Genomic DNA, 15,884 nt, shown 5'->3' on the forward strand with positions numbered 1-15,884 from the left:
GCCATCATTGAGAATCATAATGATGGCAAGATAGTAAAATGTGGCTTATTGTGACCTAAGTGTTACACAGATAACATATTGGGGCATCAGTTCCAGATAAAAGAAAACGATGAGTTAAAAACTGTGACCAATGGGTAGTCTAGTTAGAACAACTTCCTCTTTCCATTCCTTATAGAAGCAAGATGGCCAAAGTCCAACAGAGGGTTTTATTTGGAAAAGCTTGTTTTCACATAACTCACTCCACATTGACTGCCAACTGGCATGGAACCGACCCTTGAATACTAGACCATAGTTTATGTATGGAACAAGCACAACAGTGATAGTGCCAGACCAGATAGATTTAGCTGCAGTGTTGGCAAGCTCATTCCTGTGAATGCCAACGTGGCCTGGTATACAGAAAAACTGGATAAAAGTATATGTTAAAGAGAAATGGGACAATCTGTTTTGAATATCAGCAAGAACAAGGCGTGAACTAACATGAAGCAATTCCAGGACCAGTACAAAACTAAGTGAGTTAGTATAAATAGTCCAGTTTGAGTACTGCTCAGATTCCATGTGATCCAGGGCAAGAGAAATGGCATACAGTTCAGCAGTGAACACAAGTTGTAGAAGTGATTCTGCATGCATCCACCGAACCACCACACACCATGGCAGAGCCCACACAGTCACCTGATTTTGAACAATCTGTATAAACAGGAATGGAAGGATGCTTCGAAAATGTTCAGCAAATAACAGGCAGTATTTCCAATCAGGAGTGTCTGCTTTTCTCAGATGACTTAAAGATAAGTCACATTTGGGGACTGTAAGAAGTCATGGTGGAATGGGCTGACTAGTAAATACAGTAATGTTATCCAAGAATAGATCCAATTCATCCAACTGAGCCTGGATACAAAGGCCAAAAGGAGCAATGGCGGATCGTCTGTTCTGAAAAAAGTATGGAAAGGAAAAACACACCCCAGGTGGGATGCTTTGGTGAGGAACAAAGTTTTGAAGCATACTGTAAAGACAGTTGTAAACAGCAGAGGTAAAAAGGAGGTTCATAAGATTATGAACTGGGGATGTGCAGAAAACCCCAGTGCAGAGTCAGATGGAAAAAGGTAAATCTGATCTCTAAGCACCTCTTGTTTAATTAAACCTAAATACCTCCCAATAATAAGTGGGATGCTTTGTAAACAAACATACAATCTGTTGGTTTACCTTACAAAATACATGTGCTCTAACAAATATCCTATTCATAAATTAGAAACACTTACCTTAATAAGATTGAGACTATTTCTTTTCTCTTCAAATAGCTCCAAGATGATTTTACAAACACGACTTTTCAACCATTCCAATTGTTTTGTTGGATAAATGTAGTTCAGTAGCTATGAATCAAAACAACACTTTACGTGTGTGTGTGTGCATGTGTAAATGCACAAACACAAATATATACATTGATTATTAGATTTTAGGCACATAGACTGTGACCATGCTGCAGAAATTTGCTTTTACTAAAAATAATGTTTTTAAGCATATATAATTTTTTCTTAAATATAAGTGATGAATATGCATAGCCCAACTTCAGATCAAAATTAAACCATTGATTTAAACAAATTATAGAAATAAACTTAGTCATTCCTCCAGACATTCAAAAATTAAAAATACTTCAGAGTTGAGATTTATTCAAAAAAATTATTTTCATTCATTTAATTTAATTTATCAAAATTACACATGCTCCAAATAAATCTGTGTTTTGATGTCCTGAATTATTTTGAAGCATAATATTATAATGGATGTGAACAAAATTGGTCTAATTTCACATTGCAACTTGCATATAATCCCTTATTTGTAAAACACAAAGAAATTTATAAATTAATTATTAGACTTCAGCCTCAAAGAATCACAGGGTAGTAATCTCAGCATCAAATACCAGCTCTATTTTTTTGTTCTCTTTAACTATATACACCAGTATGGTTTCTAGTTTAGAGTAGCACACGTAGCTTGATACACGTTGCTATAAAGAAATGTGTTTATAAACAACTTTACAATTTTCTACTTTACTTGAATTATAATATTACATTAAGACAGAAAATAATTTGCAAGGAAAATGATGAGTGAGTTTAATCATTTTGTACTTAATCCTATCAAATTTACTCTTCAAGAAAATATGAAAAATAGTTGAGATAAATAATTGTTTAAACTTATTACACATATTACATCTTCTAATTAATCATTTAAAATACACTTTGCTAATAAATTTAAACACAGTAAAACTGCATAAAGGATTTTATTGATTCAAAACAAAGTTAACATTTATGGTTTTATTAAATAAAAATATCATAAGAAACCTAAAAAGTATAAATTATTAGCCTGATGCCATATAATTCCATTGTATTTTATCAAGTTTACTAACAACACTTTATTTCAATCTAAAAAAAAATATGAAATTTAAGACAGACTAAGACACAACCATACACAAGTGTGTGGAAGGAACCACTTCCAAAAATGGTAAAAAAGTAAGCAGGGCCACTGTGTTTGGTTCAGTACATAAGTGATACCTCAGCAAGTAGAAAAGATAGGAAGTTCTCCCATTATACTCTAGCTTATTATTGATAATTTATGTTCCTAATTCATAAAAAAACTACAGACTTTGTATTTTAAATACAATATTCACTTTTACATTATGAAACTGAATAATGTAGAATACTAAAATTTGAATTATAACCTACAGTTTGATACCATACTATATCAACAGAGGTTCATATGATAGTAGTTCAATAAAATTTTGAATGCAAGTCAACAAACACAATGACATGACCTTTGACCCACAATTAGAGGGTTAAGCAACTGAAATGCGACTGACACCAACCTTTCTTGAAACTTGCATCAAGTAACAAGAATATGCTTTCTATAAACCTATTATATAAAGTGTCAAATTACCACACTATTATCAACAAGAGAATTTTGTTTCAGATATACGTAATATGCAATCAATAAAAACAACTTTACATTAATATACATCTCTTCTACATCAGGATAGTGAAATAAAAACACATTGCACATTACCTTGAGGCTAATCAATTTCTTGCACAGAGCTGGATAAAAAAAATTGAAAATTTAATGAATCTGTTAACAACATACAGCATACAGTAATTACACAAGTTATATTTATATAAAATGCTAAGTAATAATATCATGAAAAGTGATTTCTCGACTGTAAATGTTAAGAAAAAAGACAAAAAAAAAGACTGGTTTTCTCAATATATCATTACTTCAGGTAATCCAGCTTGTTATACATTCTTCAAAATAATCCAGTTCCTGTAACTAGTAATTTATTTGAAATGTTCAGTTTTACATAGTTAAATTTAATTGAGCAAAAACACAAAAAGATTAGGTTTCTGATTACAGTACAAGTTTAACACAGTTTTATATAACACTTAAGGCATTATTTACCATATTTTAATTAAATATTTGATCATACGTTTATCACAAAGTAATAACAAGATAAGGTCATATATACCCACCATTCTCGGTATTAATAAAGACAGTGAGCCTTAACTCTTCTAACCCATAATTTTTAATGCATTCTGTCGTAACTATATTCATGATTTCCTAATATTTATCACCATACTTTATAAAACTTAAATTTTCTTAATTTTATGGATAAGAACATGGTTGGATTAGTTCTCAGCCAAAAGAAGACACTATTAGACATTGTCATCATCCAATGGGTAAATCAAAATTTTTAACCAGATGCTAGTAGCATCACCTCAGGTTTATGTTAATAATTAAAAAACAAACCCTTTACAAGAGGTATCACTAGGTACTTGAAATTTTGATTTGGGGATCAGACCCCACAGGCATGGGAATTTTCTGCATTTCAATACAATATCAATCATTGTTTTCTATTTTTATTTTTCAAAGACACCAACTGGGGATTTGGGGCACTGTTAAATAGAATCAGGACATACGCCTTGCATGCAAGCACCTTACATCATATCTGCCCTTAACTATAAAACCAAATCTCAATCAGTGTTGAAAATGACAATAAAAACTCATTACTTTGGTTCATTGTAAAATTCTTATGATGCAGTCAGTACATAAAAAGTGATAAATATAAACCACAATTCGGATAATTCAAGTTATCCCAGTTAATTTTAAGTCAGTTAATTAGTTCAATAATGCACACACAAAATATTATTTAAAAATCTACACTATATCTTAATACAATGTTTCTGGAATACAACTATACTTAATATTTAGTTTACATTCTACAAATTCAATTACCTACAACAATGAAATTAAAGCAGAATAAATCTGACAAATTGAATTTGAAACTGAAATAAGGATGGAAAATAGAGAATGAAAAATGAACTTAATTATTGGCGTATACATTAAAGAACCTAGACAAAAACAATGTATTGTAAAACACATCTTAGTCCTTCCAAAATAGAAAATAATACCTGAATGTTCTAAAACTGCTTCCACAATTGTACATCTATACATGGCTAATTACAGATAGGATCGTAAGAATCCTGAAGTATATGTGCCTCCACCTGGCAGACCAATCTCACATATACACAATGTAATACAAAACACAACAGAACTATCCAACAAAATATTCAGCTTCCAAGACTAAATTATAATAACAGTAATAACAAAGTAACACAGTGTAAAATTGGCTAAATTAGAATCCCATATGATATATCATATTATTTATAAATATAGTTAATTCAATGGAGGGCCAGGAAGGTCATTTGGCCTAGGCCTCAAATTTAGACACTTTTTTTACCATTTAGTTAAGTTTTGTTACTTGCCTTCAAATCAGACCATAATGCGACATGCATCCTCAGCTTAAAGCTACAAATTACATGTACAGATTAAATATTCAAATTATGTATCACTGGAGCTAAGGATCGTCTTATTTTGTCTTAACATGTCATTTCTTATTTTTATTATGGCCAGGGGCCTCAAAACGAGAGAAATGGTGGAGGCCCCATTTGAACCTTTGAGAGGGCACCCGATTGTATATACTATAATAGAATAACACATGGTATTTACACACCACAACATTAACAAGTTACTAATTCAAACTGAAGTGTACTCATTAAGTTTAATACACTTAGTACATATGAAAGAGTAGAATAATTCTTGATTATAAACTTTTTGATCTTGCAAATTGGACACTTCTAACAGCAGTTTATTAAAACATTCATCATGTCAGTTGCACATTTCATAATCAACTGAAAAACATCAGTTTTGAAATTTTTTTTTCTATTTTATAAAAATTCCTCCATTTACATGAGTAACTGCCAATATTTTTAAATAAAGCACCAAAGTGGCTAGATGAACAAATAAAAGTACATTTAATTATACTAAGTGTAATAATTCCATACAATATGTTATCTAGTCAAGTTCTGAAACACAATGACCAATCTCTTTGTTTTGTGGGTTAGGATGTAATATCAACTTACATCCAAGGCCTATAACTTAAAATAATAAGATGACATGATATCTGTAATATCTTGAACTTTATGCACAACTATGCCCCACTCCTCTTAACTTTAATTTACTATAACTAAAGGGGCACTCGCAGAGTGCATACCTCAACCACTCAGTGTTAATCATGTTCAGCCCTCAAAAAATGCAAATGACAAACACAAACCAACAATAAGAAATAATATTTTACATATGTCCACCAAATTTCATCATATTTGACCACTTTGAGACTGAGTTACAGAACAAAAATAGTGTGTAAAATCAGTACCCACGTCAACAGATAAGGATTTTTTTTCATGATCTTGAACCTCCATAAACTAATCTCTTTTAAGTTGGGTTATATTCCAAATGTATACCACTTTTTGACCAAACCAATTCAGCTTTTGGAGAAATCTTGCTAAAAAAACAAATACATGTTGGTGGTAAAGGTAAATATAAAATTAGTTTAGTCTCTAAAACAGTTTGAAGTTTTATGGATTTTTATGTACTTGACAATGAATATGGTAGTTTCATTTTTCTTCATTACTTCCTCTGTATCTATTAGAGAAATTATCTTGACCATCATGAACTTAAGTCCCATAAAGTATGAATAATAATGTAAGAGGAATTCACAAAATAAAGTCAAATACTTAGATGCATTAAAAGTGAGTACGAGTTACAGGAATGATATTCAATTAAAATGATTATTGTAACAAATTTCTTTGTAAGGGTATCTCCACAGCAATGTTTTAATTCAATGACTAAAAACTATTATTTCTTAAAAACAAACAGCCAAAACACCTAGAAATTTTAACCTATGCATATTAAAAACTAAACTTTATGGAATTCAGCATTAAAACTAACTTAAATTTAATTTCACTTGAAGAAATCTCAGATTTTTTTCAAGTATAATACAAGATAGCTTAATTGTTTTACTTTTTTAATACTTTGAATTATTTGCTAATTAACTTACCATTATAAATCAATTTTCTTTTTATGGGATCCTTTTCTTGAAGTTGACAGAGGACTTCTAATAGACACTCAACTAACAACTGGAGAGGCAGACTGTTGTTTAGTACAGATACTTGATTCACTGCCTCATCCTCTGAAAACACACATGAAATTATAGTTATCCTTTATTTGTTTTATAAAAAAAATTTACATTTCAATCAACAGACAGAGACATAATCATATTATATATCATCATCATGTATCATCTTCTCAAAGCAGATTGACTGTCATGGAACACCATTGTTCTCTTCTTTCCACCATTCTAACAGTTACTATATGGTGTTCCTATCCAATCTTTCATATTATCCAACCACATATTTCTTTTCCCATTCATTGTTCCTTCCAGCAATAGTCTTTTATATTCCATTTATTTTAACTATATGTTCAAAGTATTCAGTTTTCTTTTATTGTTAATTTAATAAGTATTCTTCTAGTTTTCATCATTTCTAATACTTGTTCACTTGTCTCATGTGTTCTGTCCAAGATATTTTCAGTACTCTCCAATAAATCTGCATTTCAAATAACTCAATCTTTTTTAGCAATAACTTTAGATATTGTTCATGTTTCAGTACCATACAGTGGGGTTGACTATGCATAGCACTAATGTCATTTCTGTTCTTATCTTAATGTTTCTTCACTTTAATATTTTTTATATGCTGTTAAATGCACTCCTGCTATTTCCATTCTTCTATAAATTTTCACTTTGTTCTTACCATCTTCAGTGCTTCAATGTCATATATATATATATTTGTTCAATTTATGTTCTCTCTATAGTTAGGTTGATTCTAGGTCCATCTTGGCTCTTAGTTACTACCTTTTATTGTCTTTTTTGTATTCATCTCCACTCCATAGTCTTTTCTTTTTTCATTTACTATCTCTTGTACATCTGATATGCTTTCAATTAGTAGTGTTGTGTCATCAGTTTATTATAGGTTATTGATGTTGTTTCAATCATTCACTACTCCTTTCACATGTTCCATTTCTATGCTTTTTTGTGTACAAGTTGAACAAAATATACAATTTAGCTTTTCTTGATCTTAAACTCTGGTGTTGCTTCCTGTTCTTTTCTCACCACTGTTTGTTTCCAATACATCTTTGTGTTGATCTGGTGATCTTTCTTATCAACTACTACCTCCCATAACCATTCTATCATGTATGTTTTACTCTATCAAAAACTATAGTGTAATCTATGAAGCATATATACACACACACACACATTTTGTTGAACCTCTACGGCATATTCACAGATTGCTCTCACATTAAAAATATCTTCTTTTGTGCTATATCCAAGTCTGAAACAACTCTAAGTTGCTTACTCCTTGTTTTATTTTGGTTACTATTCATTGCAGTATTACTTTAAAAAGTAGATTGATGATGTGATTATTTCTTTAAAATCAAGCAAAAAGCTACACCACACACTTTTGGTGCTTTGTCCACCACAGGTATTAAAACCTGGTGTCTAGTGTAGCAAGACCACAGACATACTGTTGTTCACTGGGAGGCTTGGTGATATGACTCATTAATGTGACTGTTCCAAAGTCTGTATGGTTCTGCACTTTAAGTTTTTTTGGTAGTGGAACAAACAATCATTGTTTCATTTCAGTTGGTATAAACAAGTGTTATATATTTCATAAGTCAGTTACAATATTCAGTTTACAATTTTCTGTACTTTATCTTCACATATAATTTGTCTGGTTGTTGCTCCAAAGTCTGAAACTGGTTCTCTATCATAATTATATAGTTCCATTATGTATTCTACTCATCCTTCAGAAATCTTTTCTTGATCAAATAGGATATTCTCAATCTTGTATTTTATGTATCCACTGTATTTTCTAACATTGTTCTTTACATTATTCGATTCTTGTGTTTCTTTAGATTTACGTAGACTTTCAAGTTTCTCAGTCTCTTGGCAATGATCTTTCAGCCAGCTTACTTTTCCATTTCAGTTGTTATTTCTTTATTTATTGCTTTATATCTGTCAACATTCTTTTTCAATTCCATCTTCTTTATTCATTTGCCTTCCTTTTTCTTAGTTTTAATGATACATTTTTTCCAAGTGTTATTTTTATGCTGTTCTTGACTACATTCCATCATCCTTCTTTCCTATTTTTTCATCCATTGTATCATTTGATTGTTGTTCTGGTTTCCATGTACAACTGATCAAAATAATTTTTGATTGCAACATTATATTTTATCTTATAGCCATCACACTTTAATAGATCAATATCTAATTGTTCTTTTAAATAAGGTATTTGTAGCTTGAACAGAGTTGACATCAGTTACTGGGTATGTCTTTTATCAAATTCATATAATTTTGAAATATTTGAGTGATCAGTATATAATCCATTTGGTTTCTTGTGATGCCACCTGAGCTTTTCCATGTATAAAGCTTCCTTGCTAGTTGTTGGAAAAAAGTGTTGCTAATTATCAGATTATTTTGTTGGCAAAATTTTATTAACCTTTCTCCATATTAATTCTTATTTTTTAACCCAAAATTTTCAACTATGTTGGTAAAAACTTCTATTTCAATTTTTGCATTTAGATCTCCCATAATGCATATGACACCATCTGATTTGACATATGTCATAGCATTGTCTTTGTTCATCAGGCAGTTCAATTATCATAATCATGATTTTGTGTGGATGCATATACTTTCATTACACTGATGTTAAATGTTTTTTTCCTTATAGATTTCTTGTGATTACTCTCTCTGATATAGCCCCAAAACCAACAACTGCTTTACCTTCACACTTCTTTAGTATAATGCCTACTTCATCCTAATGTTCTTCTCCACCTAAATAAGCCACGATACGATTTTTCTTGATCTTTCCACTAGTCTTCTAGCATATTGAGGTTCATATTATTCAGTTCTTATATTACATTATCTAAGAGGCAAGCTTGGAAAAAAAAAGTTCTTATATTCCAGGTTCCAAAGTGTAAAAATCCTATCCATGGTTTTCAGATCAATACTAATATCATAATACATCAACATTGTATATACAGATATATTTAACAATGGCTCCATAGGAGTTTATTCACATTTTAAAATGCCTAAGAAAACTTAATGTTGTATATTATTAATTAAATTACTTCTAAAAATTGATACAAATAGTACCTAGACTAATACCATGCTTGTCATATAGACCTACCCCCCCAACCTGATGAGATCCAACATTTAATGAAAAACCTCACTGACATTGAATTTGAGAACTGTGGCATGGTTGGCACTCAATAACATATTCTTCATTACTTCCACTTGTAGGTTTCCTGAGGTGTTGATACTAAGACTAAGAGCCAAGTATATCCAGTTTATCATTTCTGCATCATATCTTTATAACATAGTTTAACTACACAGAAAGTGGGCATGAGTTCAAAATGTTCCAATCTAATAAGTTACACTGATACAAGACAAAACAAGCAGACTTTATCTAGTGGTCATCTGGAACATTTTTAGGCTACCTCTACCAACAGGTAAATGAAATACAGTTTGTGTTTAAAACTCCTCTACTATGCATGTTTTATATATACCAGTATATTCACATATTTAGAGAACAATTTATTGGTCAACTTTTATTGAAATAGAATAATTTGTGTAATTTCTTCATGTGTGTAAATATCACATTAAGCATACAGTTAAAGACACCCAGATTTTTTAATGGTCATCCTTCTGTTAAATGTGATTTTTTGTAATAATTCTTGAACATCAGTTTTAAATAGTAGTTGTGAAATACTTCTCCCCAATATCCTTTACATATGTTAAACACATACATTAAGTTACATAGATCTGTACTCCATATCTAGTAACTACTTACCATTAGTAGACTCATCAAACAAGGTGACTGTTTGAGGGTTTCTTTCATTAGCCATGATGCCTTAATCGTCATATATTTATAAAGTTTAAACTGATTCTTCAGTTTTGTTCAACCTAACAGACAATTCTAATCAATTAATACAGAATATAAATTTTCTATAAATATAAATTAATGTAAACAAAACTATATAAAAATTGAAAACTGCTAAACATATTATCTTGCTTTAAAGATAGAAACTTCCTGCATGATGTTTCATATCACAAAAACAGTCTTCTTATTCAAAATTAATGTTTTGTAAATGTATATGCATAGATGTTAAGATTATTATACATTCACACAAGTGTAAATTCATCAGAAAATTCTATCATTTAAATTTTTAGATCATCAGCAGGTTTAAACTTCAAAAATAAAATAGGCATTACAAAATAAATTTAAATGTAAAATAACACATGACATTTCTTCTACTGTAATTTAAATATATGCCTATTGAAAATCTAGAAATACTTTGTGATCAAACATAAATGAATGACCTGATGCATCATCACAGAAATTATAATTCTGGTCTTTGCAGAAATTATTTGAAACTTCTCTAAACATTAATTTTTGAATAAATGACAGGATGATCTTGCTAACCCTTTTTATTATTATTAATAAAAAGTATATATTTTTTATAAAACCACTGTTTCACAAAAAAACGATATCACTTAACTCTAGTAATAGTAATGCGATAAACGTTTATATATTAAAAACACATTTTTCTAAAACATTCTTTAACATATTGAATGAAAAACATCATACAATTATCAAAAATGCAGTCTCGTAAACTAATTCACATACACAAGTTTATCGACTTAAAATGAAGTTATTTAATTTTGAAACTTTTGTACTTGTAAAACAACCTGTTCTTGTCTCGGTTTTGCAAATGCATTACTCATCAACCGATCAAGCATTATAAATACGATGTCACTATCAATACCTTTTCAATTATCTCAATACCATTATCACTGAATAATTATCAGCAACTCCAGTAAATTATTATTACGTTACTGCTAGAAATCAATGTTAATTTACTCTTGAAATAAAATGAAATTTATTGTAAGCACTTACTTAAGTTACTGACTTACTCAATGCTTAGTTTTTAAAAGTAAATTTAATAGTACAAGGCAAAAAATTCTTCACTATACTTAGCTCTTGTAAATTTTTTTTTTATAATTAAAATTAACCCTATTAAAACTTACTGCCATCAAAGAATAACATTCACAATTAAATATGTTTACAACTTTTCTCTCTTATTTACTTAGAATTAGCACGATGCCACATCCAACTTCCAATCTAAGTTTGTTATATTTAAACTCGCACACATAAGGGACAACATGACGCAACATGCCCGAGTAAATATTTGCTAAAGAACCTTTGGTAAAATTTACAAAAAATATATCATGAAAGTATTATCCAGTATTTTTTGTCTGGAATATGTTTCCCTATTTTGGTATCAAATTTAATAACATTGTTATCAATAATTCTTTGAATAATTGCAGAATATAAAATTAATTGTAGGAACAACTTTTATGTTCGTTGTAAACATTTTCAATTGGTCTCGTACCAACATTGGCACAGTACTATGGTTGAATACTTACAACACTAGAATCTGGGTTTCGACAGCTGTGGTGAGAAAAGAACAGATAGCTCATTGAATAGTGTGCTTAATTACAAACAACCAAATTAGGTCCGGCATGGCCCAGTGGTTAAGGCACTCGACTCGTAATCCGAGGGTCGCGGATTCGAAGCCTCGTCACATCAAACACGCTCGTCCTTTCAGGCGTAGGAGCGTTATAATGTGACGGTTAATCACACTATTCGTTGGCAAAAGAGTATTCCAAGAGTTGGCGGTGGGGGGGTGATGACTAGCTGCCTTTTCCCAAGTCTTACACTGCTACATTAGGGAAGGCTAGCTTTGCGCGAATTTCAAAAACAAACTAATCAATCGGTCTTATTGTTTTGTTTTGTTTAAAACATGTACAACCCAAAGTCGTTGATATAAACATCAATATTTAAGGCTTCCAGTTTCTATTATTTTGCTACAAAGTTATTATATTCTCTATTTAACCAGAATGAAAAATCTAAACATTCAAGTAATCTAGATATTATCTCAAACACTTACAAACTAAATTCGTTCAATTTTTCTCATTCTTACTATAGGTAGTTGTTTAAACTTTACAAATTATTTGTAAAACAAATTTATTAATACCTGTTAATCAATACTAATAGAAGTTTTCAACTTACTCTAGTGGTCTTCCTTTATGACTCTTGAGTAGCTATGGTAATGTGTGAACATAACCATTAATTCACAAAGCTAGTAATAACTAAATCTCACACCATTGAGTATCCGTGGAGCCTGCCCTCTGTTAGAAACTTTTACTGTATTTTCAGTTGTTATATCAGAAACGGGTAGTCAACGAACTTACATGACCTCACCATTCAGCAAGATAATCCACCTGTATTTCCATATTGCAGGCTCAGGTGATAATGTAGGATTATATCATACTCCTTCAGCATTATTATCCAGTATGATACCATTCCTTTGGTGGTTTTTTTTGTTGTTTTCATTCATGAACCATTTCAATAATACATATTCCACTTGGACAATGAAGTTTCTACAATATCAATAGTGTTGTCAGCGCTCCACAAAGATACCAACAACGAAAAGTTATTTTTTATTGTCATCAAGTAACTAGATCCAATATTCAAGAGTATATAACTAGCACGCATGGTAACATATTCTACTCTTTCATGTTACTGCAAAAACGCTGTTCTAATTATACTATCATTGCAAGTTAGCAGGAATTCATAATGCTGTCGTGGATCTACCAATAAAAAAACTTATTTTAAAGCACACTTTAGGGACTGGAATACTTACTTAAATTCCTCACTCCATCTCAAATTGTTTTTCTACCTAAGTAAGAGCCGAAGTCAGCAGTAATACAAAAACTGAAGACTTCTTTGATAGATTGTTTAGGCAGAGCATTTACGATGAAACTTTGTGGAATGGACAGCAACTGTCTGTTGTGAGGAAACAAGTGTAGAGAACGACGTTTCGAAAGTCTTTCTTTCGTCTTCAGGTCTGAAGACTTCTTATTCGTCACAGTTTGAAGCAAATCTCATAATGTTTTTATGTTAACAAAACCCATGGAGCCTTCTTCTCTACCCACAATTTCACTGAAAAATTTCACATTAGTGAGAATTAATGCAGACTTTCCGGGTCTCGGTTTCAAATCTGTCTTTTTGGTCCATTGGAATATTATTTTCAGATTCTCAGCTGCAGACTCGAATATGTAAACAATAATTAAAATGTCATTAGCATAAATCAGACAACTTTCGCGTATTCAGATCCCAAACTGAACGTGTGGAACTAATAAATATTTTTCAGTATCTCTAGACATTTATCTGTTTGCGGTAAAGGGAAAGAATTAACGTGAGTTATAGCACTCACATGCGTAAAGTCTATAAAGAACATAGGTACATCTTGCTTCTTCCTGACAATAATTACTGGAAACGACTAAGTATTCTTTAAATGCTCTATGATTTCATCCTTTAACATTTGCTACATTTCAGTGCTGGTTATCTCTCTACCGCTGCGTGGAAGTAGTCTGTATGGCAGTTGTTTAATTGAACGAGCATCATCTTTATATATGTGTGTTAAGTTGTATTTCAACCCAATGAGTCATCTAGTTCTATAAATAATTCACCATACTCGAAAAGTCACTGAGTCGTTGCCTCTGTATTGAGTATTAATCATCTGCAAAATTCTGAAGTAGTGTTCTCAGATACGTAGCTGTCAAGCATTCTCGCTAGTAGTGGTAACTTCTATTTCACGTACCACGTTTATGACCATTCCAAAAAAGCTAGATAACCAATCTTCTTTACTTGTAAAGCAGCACCATTAACTTCATTCTCCCTTACACATATTACTGTTTGAGTTGATATTGCACATTTTTGAACAGGAAACAGTTTATTTCATGGTGAGCTCAACAACCATGTTACGTACTAAATATTATTTGAAGTAAATTAAAATACTGGGGATGTTGTGACTTTCTTTCCCACATACATTCATACAATCCACTGTTTCTTGAGTCTATCTCGCTGACACTGAATAACTTTACCACAGAGCTGCATAAACAAAACTACCAATAAATAAGCTCTGTGTATATCCATTCCAAGAACTGTGACACCAGATCCAAGATTGACCACTAATACTTTCTAGAAATTGTCGGAGTGTGACACTTTCATTTCCCAGAACAAAGTTTGTGTTGTTATGACTGAATGATTGTTTTTCTGTGAGTACCTGATATACCACATGATATAACAGTGTTCTGATTGTTTCTGTATCAACCAGCTTTACTCATTATATACCAACAGAGTGGACAGGAATAGCTAGTTAGATGATTGTTTGGCGTTTATTGGCGTAGAGTAACTAGGCTATCTGAACCAAACAACCTGTAAAAAATCGTAAAGGCAAAATTGTTATAAAATACAAAAATAAAACGGGTTAAAATGTAAAAAGGCCAAATATTCAGATAAAAGATTTAAACAGAATTTAAAAGGCCGAAGGATCGTAAAAAGTTAAAAAGACAATCACGTTGGAGAGTGTTTTCATCGCCAATGACATCAATTGATATAAGTGCTAATTCCATAAGAAAACATGTGTCTAAAATGGTGCTGTCGCTTAGAGTAATAATGACTTCACAACAGTAAAACTGGACTATTGTGACCTTAGTGTCACAAAGGCCACACACTGATGAATCGGTCCCCGATCAAAGAAAATGATTGATTAAAATTGTCACCAATGCATAGCCTAGCCAGATCAACTTCCTCCTTCCGGTCCTTACTGAAATTAGATGGCCAGAAAACAACAAAAGGTTTGATCTGGAAAAGCTCATTATAATGTTGCTCACTCCTAGTCAACTGCCGACTGGCGCGAAGCCAAGTGTTCAGTATAGGATAATAGTTTGTACACGGGATAGACACGACTGTGACGGTAAAAAGTCAGAAGAACTTAGCTGTGGTGTCAGCAAGCTCGTTTCTGCAAATACCGACGTGACCAAATATCCAGTAAAAATTAATACTAATGGAAGGTAGAGAGAAATGAGCTATCCATTGTTGAATATCGACGAGAACAAACGTGAAGCGATTCCAGGGCCATGAGAGAACTAAGAGAGCAAGTATAAATAGTACTATCAGAGTATTACATAGCTTCTACATGATGAAGAGCAAGTGAAATGACACGCAATTCAGAAGTGGACACAGAAACTGTAGAAGGAATCCTGCAAGCAACTACTGACTACAACAAACCATGGCAGAGTCTAGAGTCACCTGATTTTAAACCATCCGTGTAAATGAGAATAGAAAAATTTTCAGTAAAGCGAAGATGATATATCCAATCAGAGGTATCCATCTTCTTCAGAAGACTTAAGGAAAGGTCATATCTGAGGATGGTAATAAACCATTGTAAAATGAGCTGATCATTAGAAACAACAATGTCGTCCAACGCCAAACTCAGTTCATCCAGTTTTGCCTGGATAGAAATACCTTCTCAAGGTCAAAATA

General features: G+C 31.6%; 1 protein-coding gene across 4 annotated transcripts in view; it reads right to left on the bottom strand.

Annotated features, from left to right (window-relative positions):
- Positions 1-11,685, bottom strand: part of LOC143237377 (eukaryotic translation initiation factor 2-alpha kinase 1-like) — a 41,962-nt gene extending 30,277 nt beyond the window's left edge. For 2 of the 4 annotated variants that reach the window (XM_076476561.1, XM_076476559.1), the window contains exons 1-5: positions 11,519-11,665; positions 10,281-10,393; positions 6,431-6,562; positions 3,046-3,074; positions 1,254-1,364 (exon numbers count right to left, since the gene is read on the bottom strand). In XM_076476561.1, coding sequence (XP_076332676.1) covers positions 1,254-1,364; positions 3,046-3,074; positions 6,431-6,562; positions 10,281-10,335 — 327 coding nt within the window. In that variant the 5' untranslated portion in view covers positions 10,336-10,393; positions 11,519-11,665. Of the gene's footprint in view, positions 1-1,253; positions 1,365-3,045; positions 3,075-6,430; positions 6,563-10,280; positions 10,394-11,518 lie in introns of all 4 variants that reach the window. The other 2 variants (XM_076476562.1, XM_076476560.1) reach the window with 2 other exon arrangements.
- Between the last annotated feature and the right edge of the window lie 4,199 nt (positions 11,686-15,884).

The sequence above is a fragment of the Tachypleus tridentatus genome, chromosome 13 (genome assembly GCF_004210375.1).
Source record: "Tachypleus tridentatus isolate NWPU-2018 chromosome 13, ASM421037v1, whole genome shotgun sequence".
Lineage (NCBI taxonomy): Eukaryota > Metazoa > Arthropoda > Merostomata > Xiphosura > Limulidae > Tachypleus > Tachypleus tridentatus.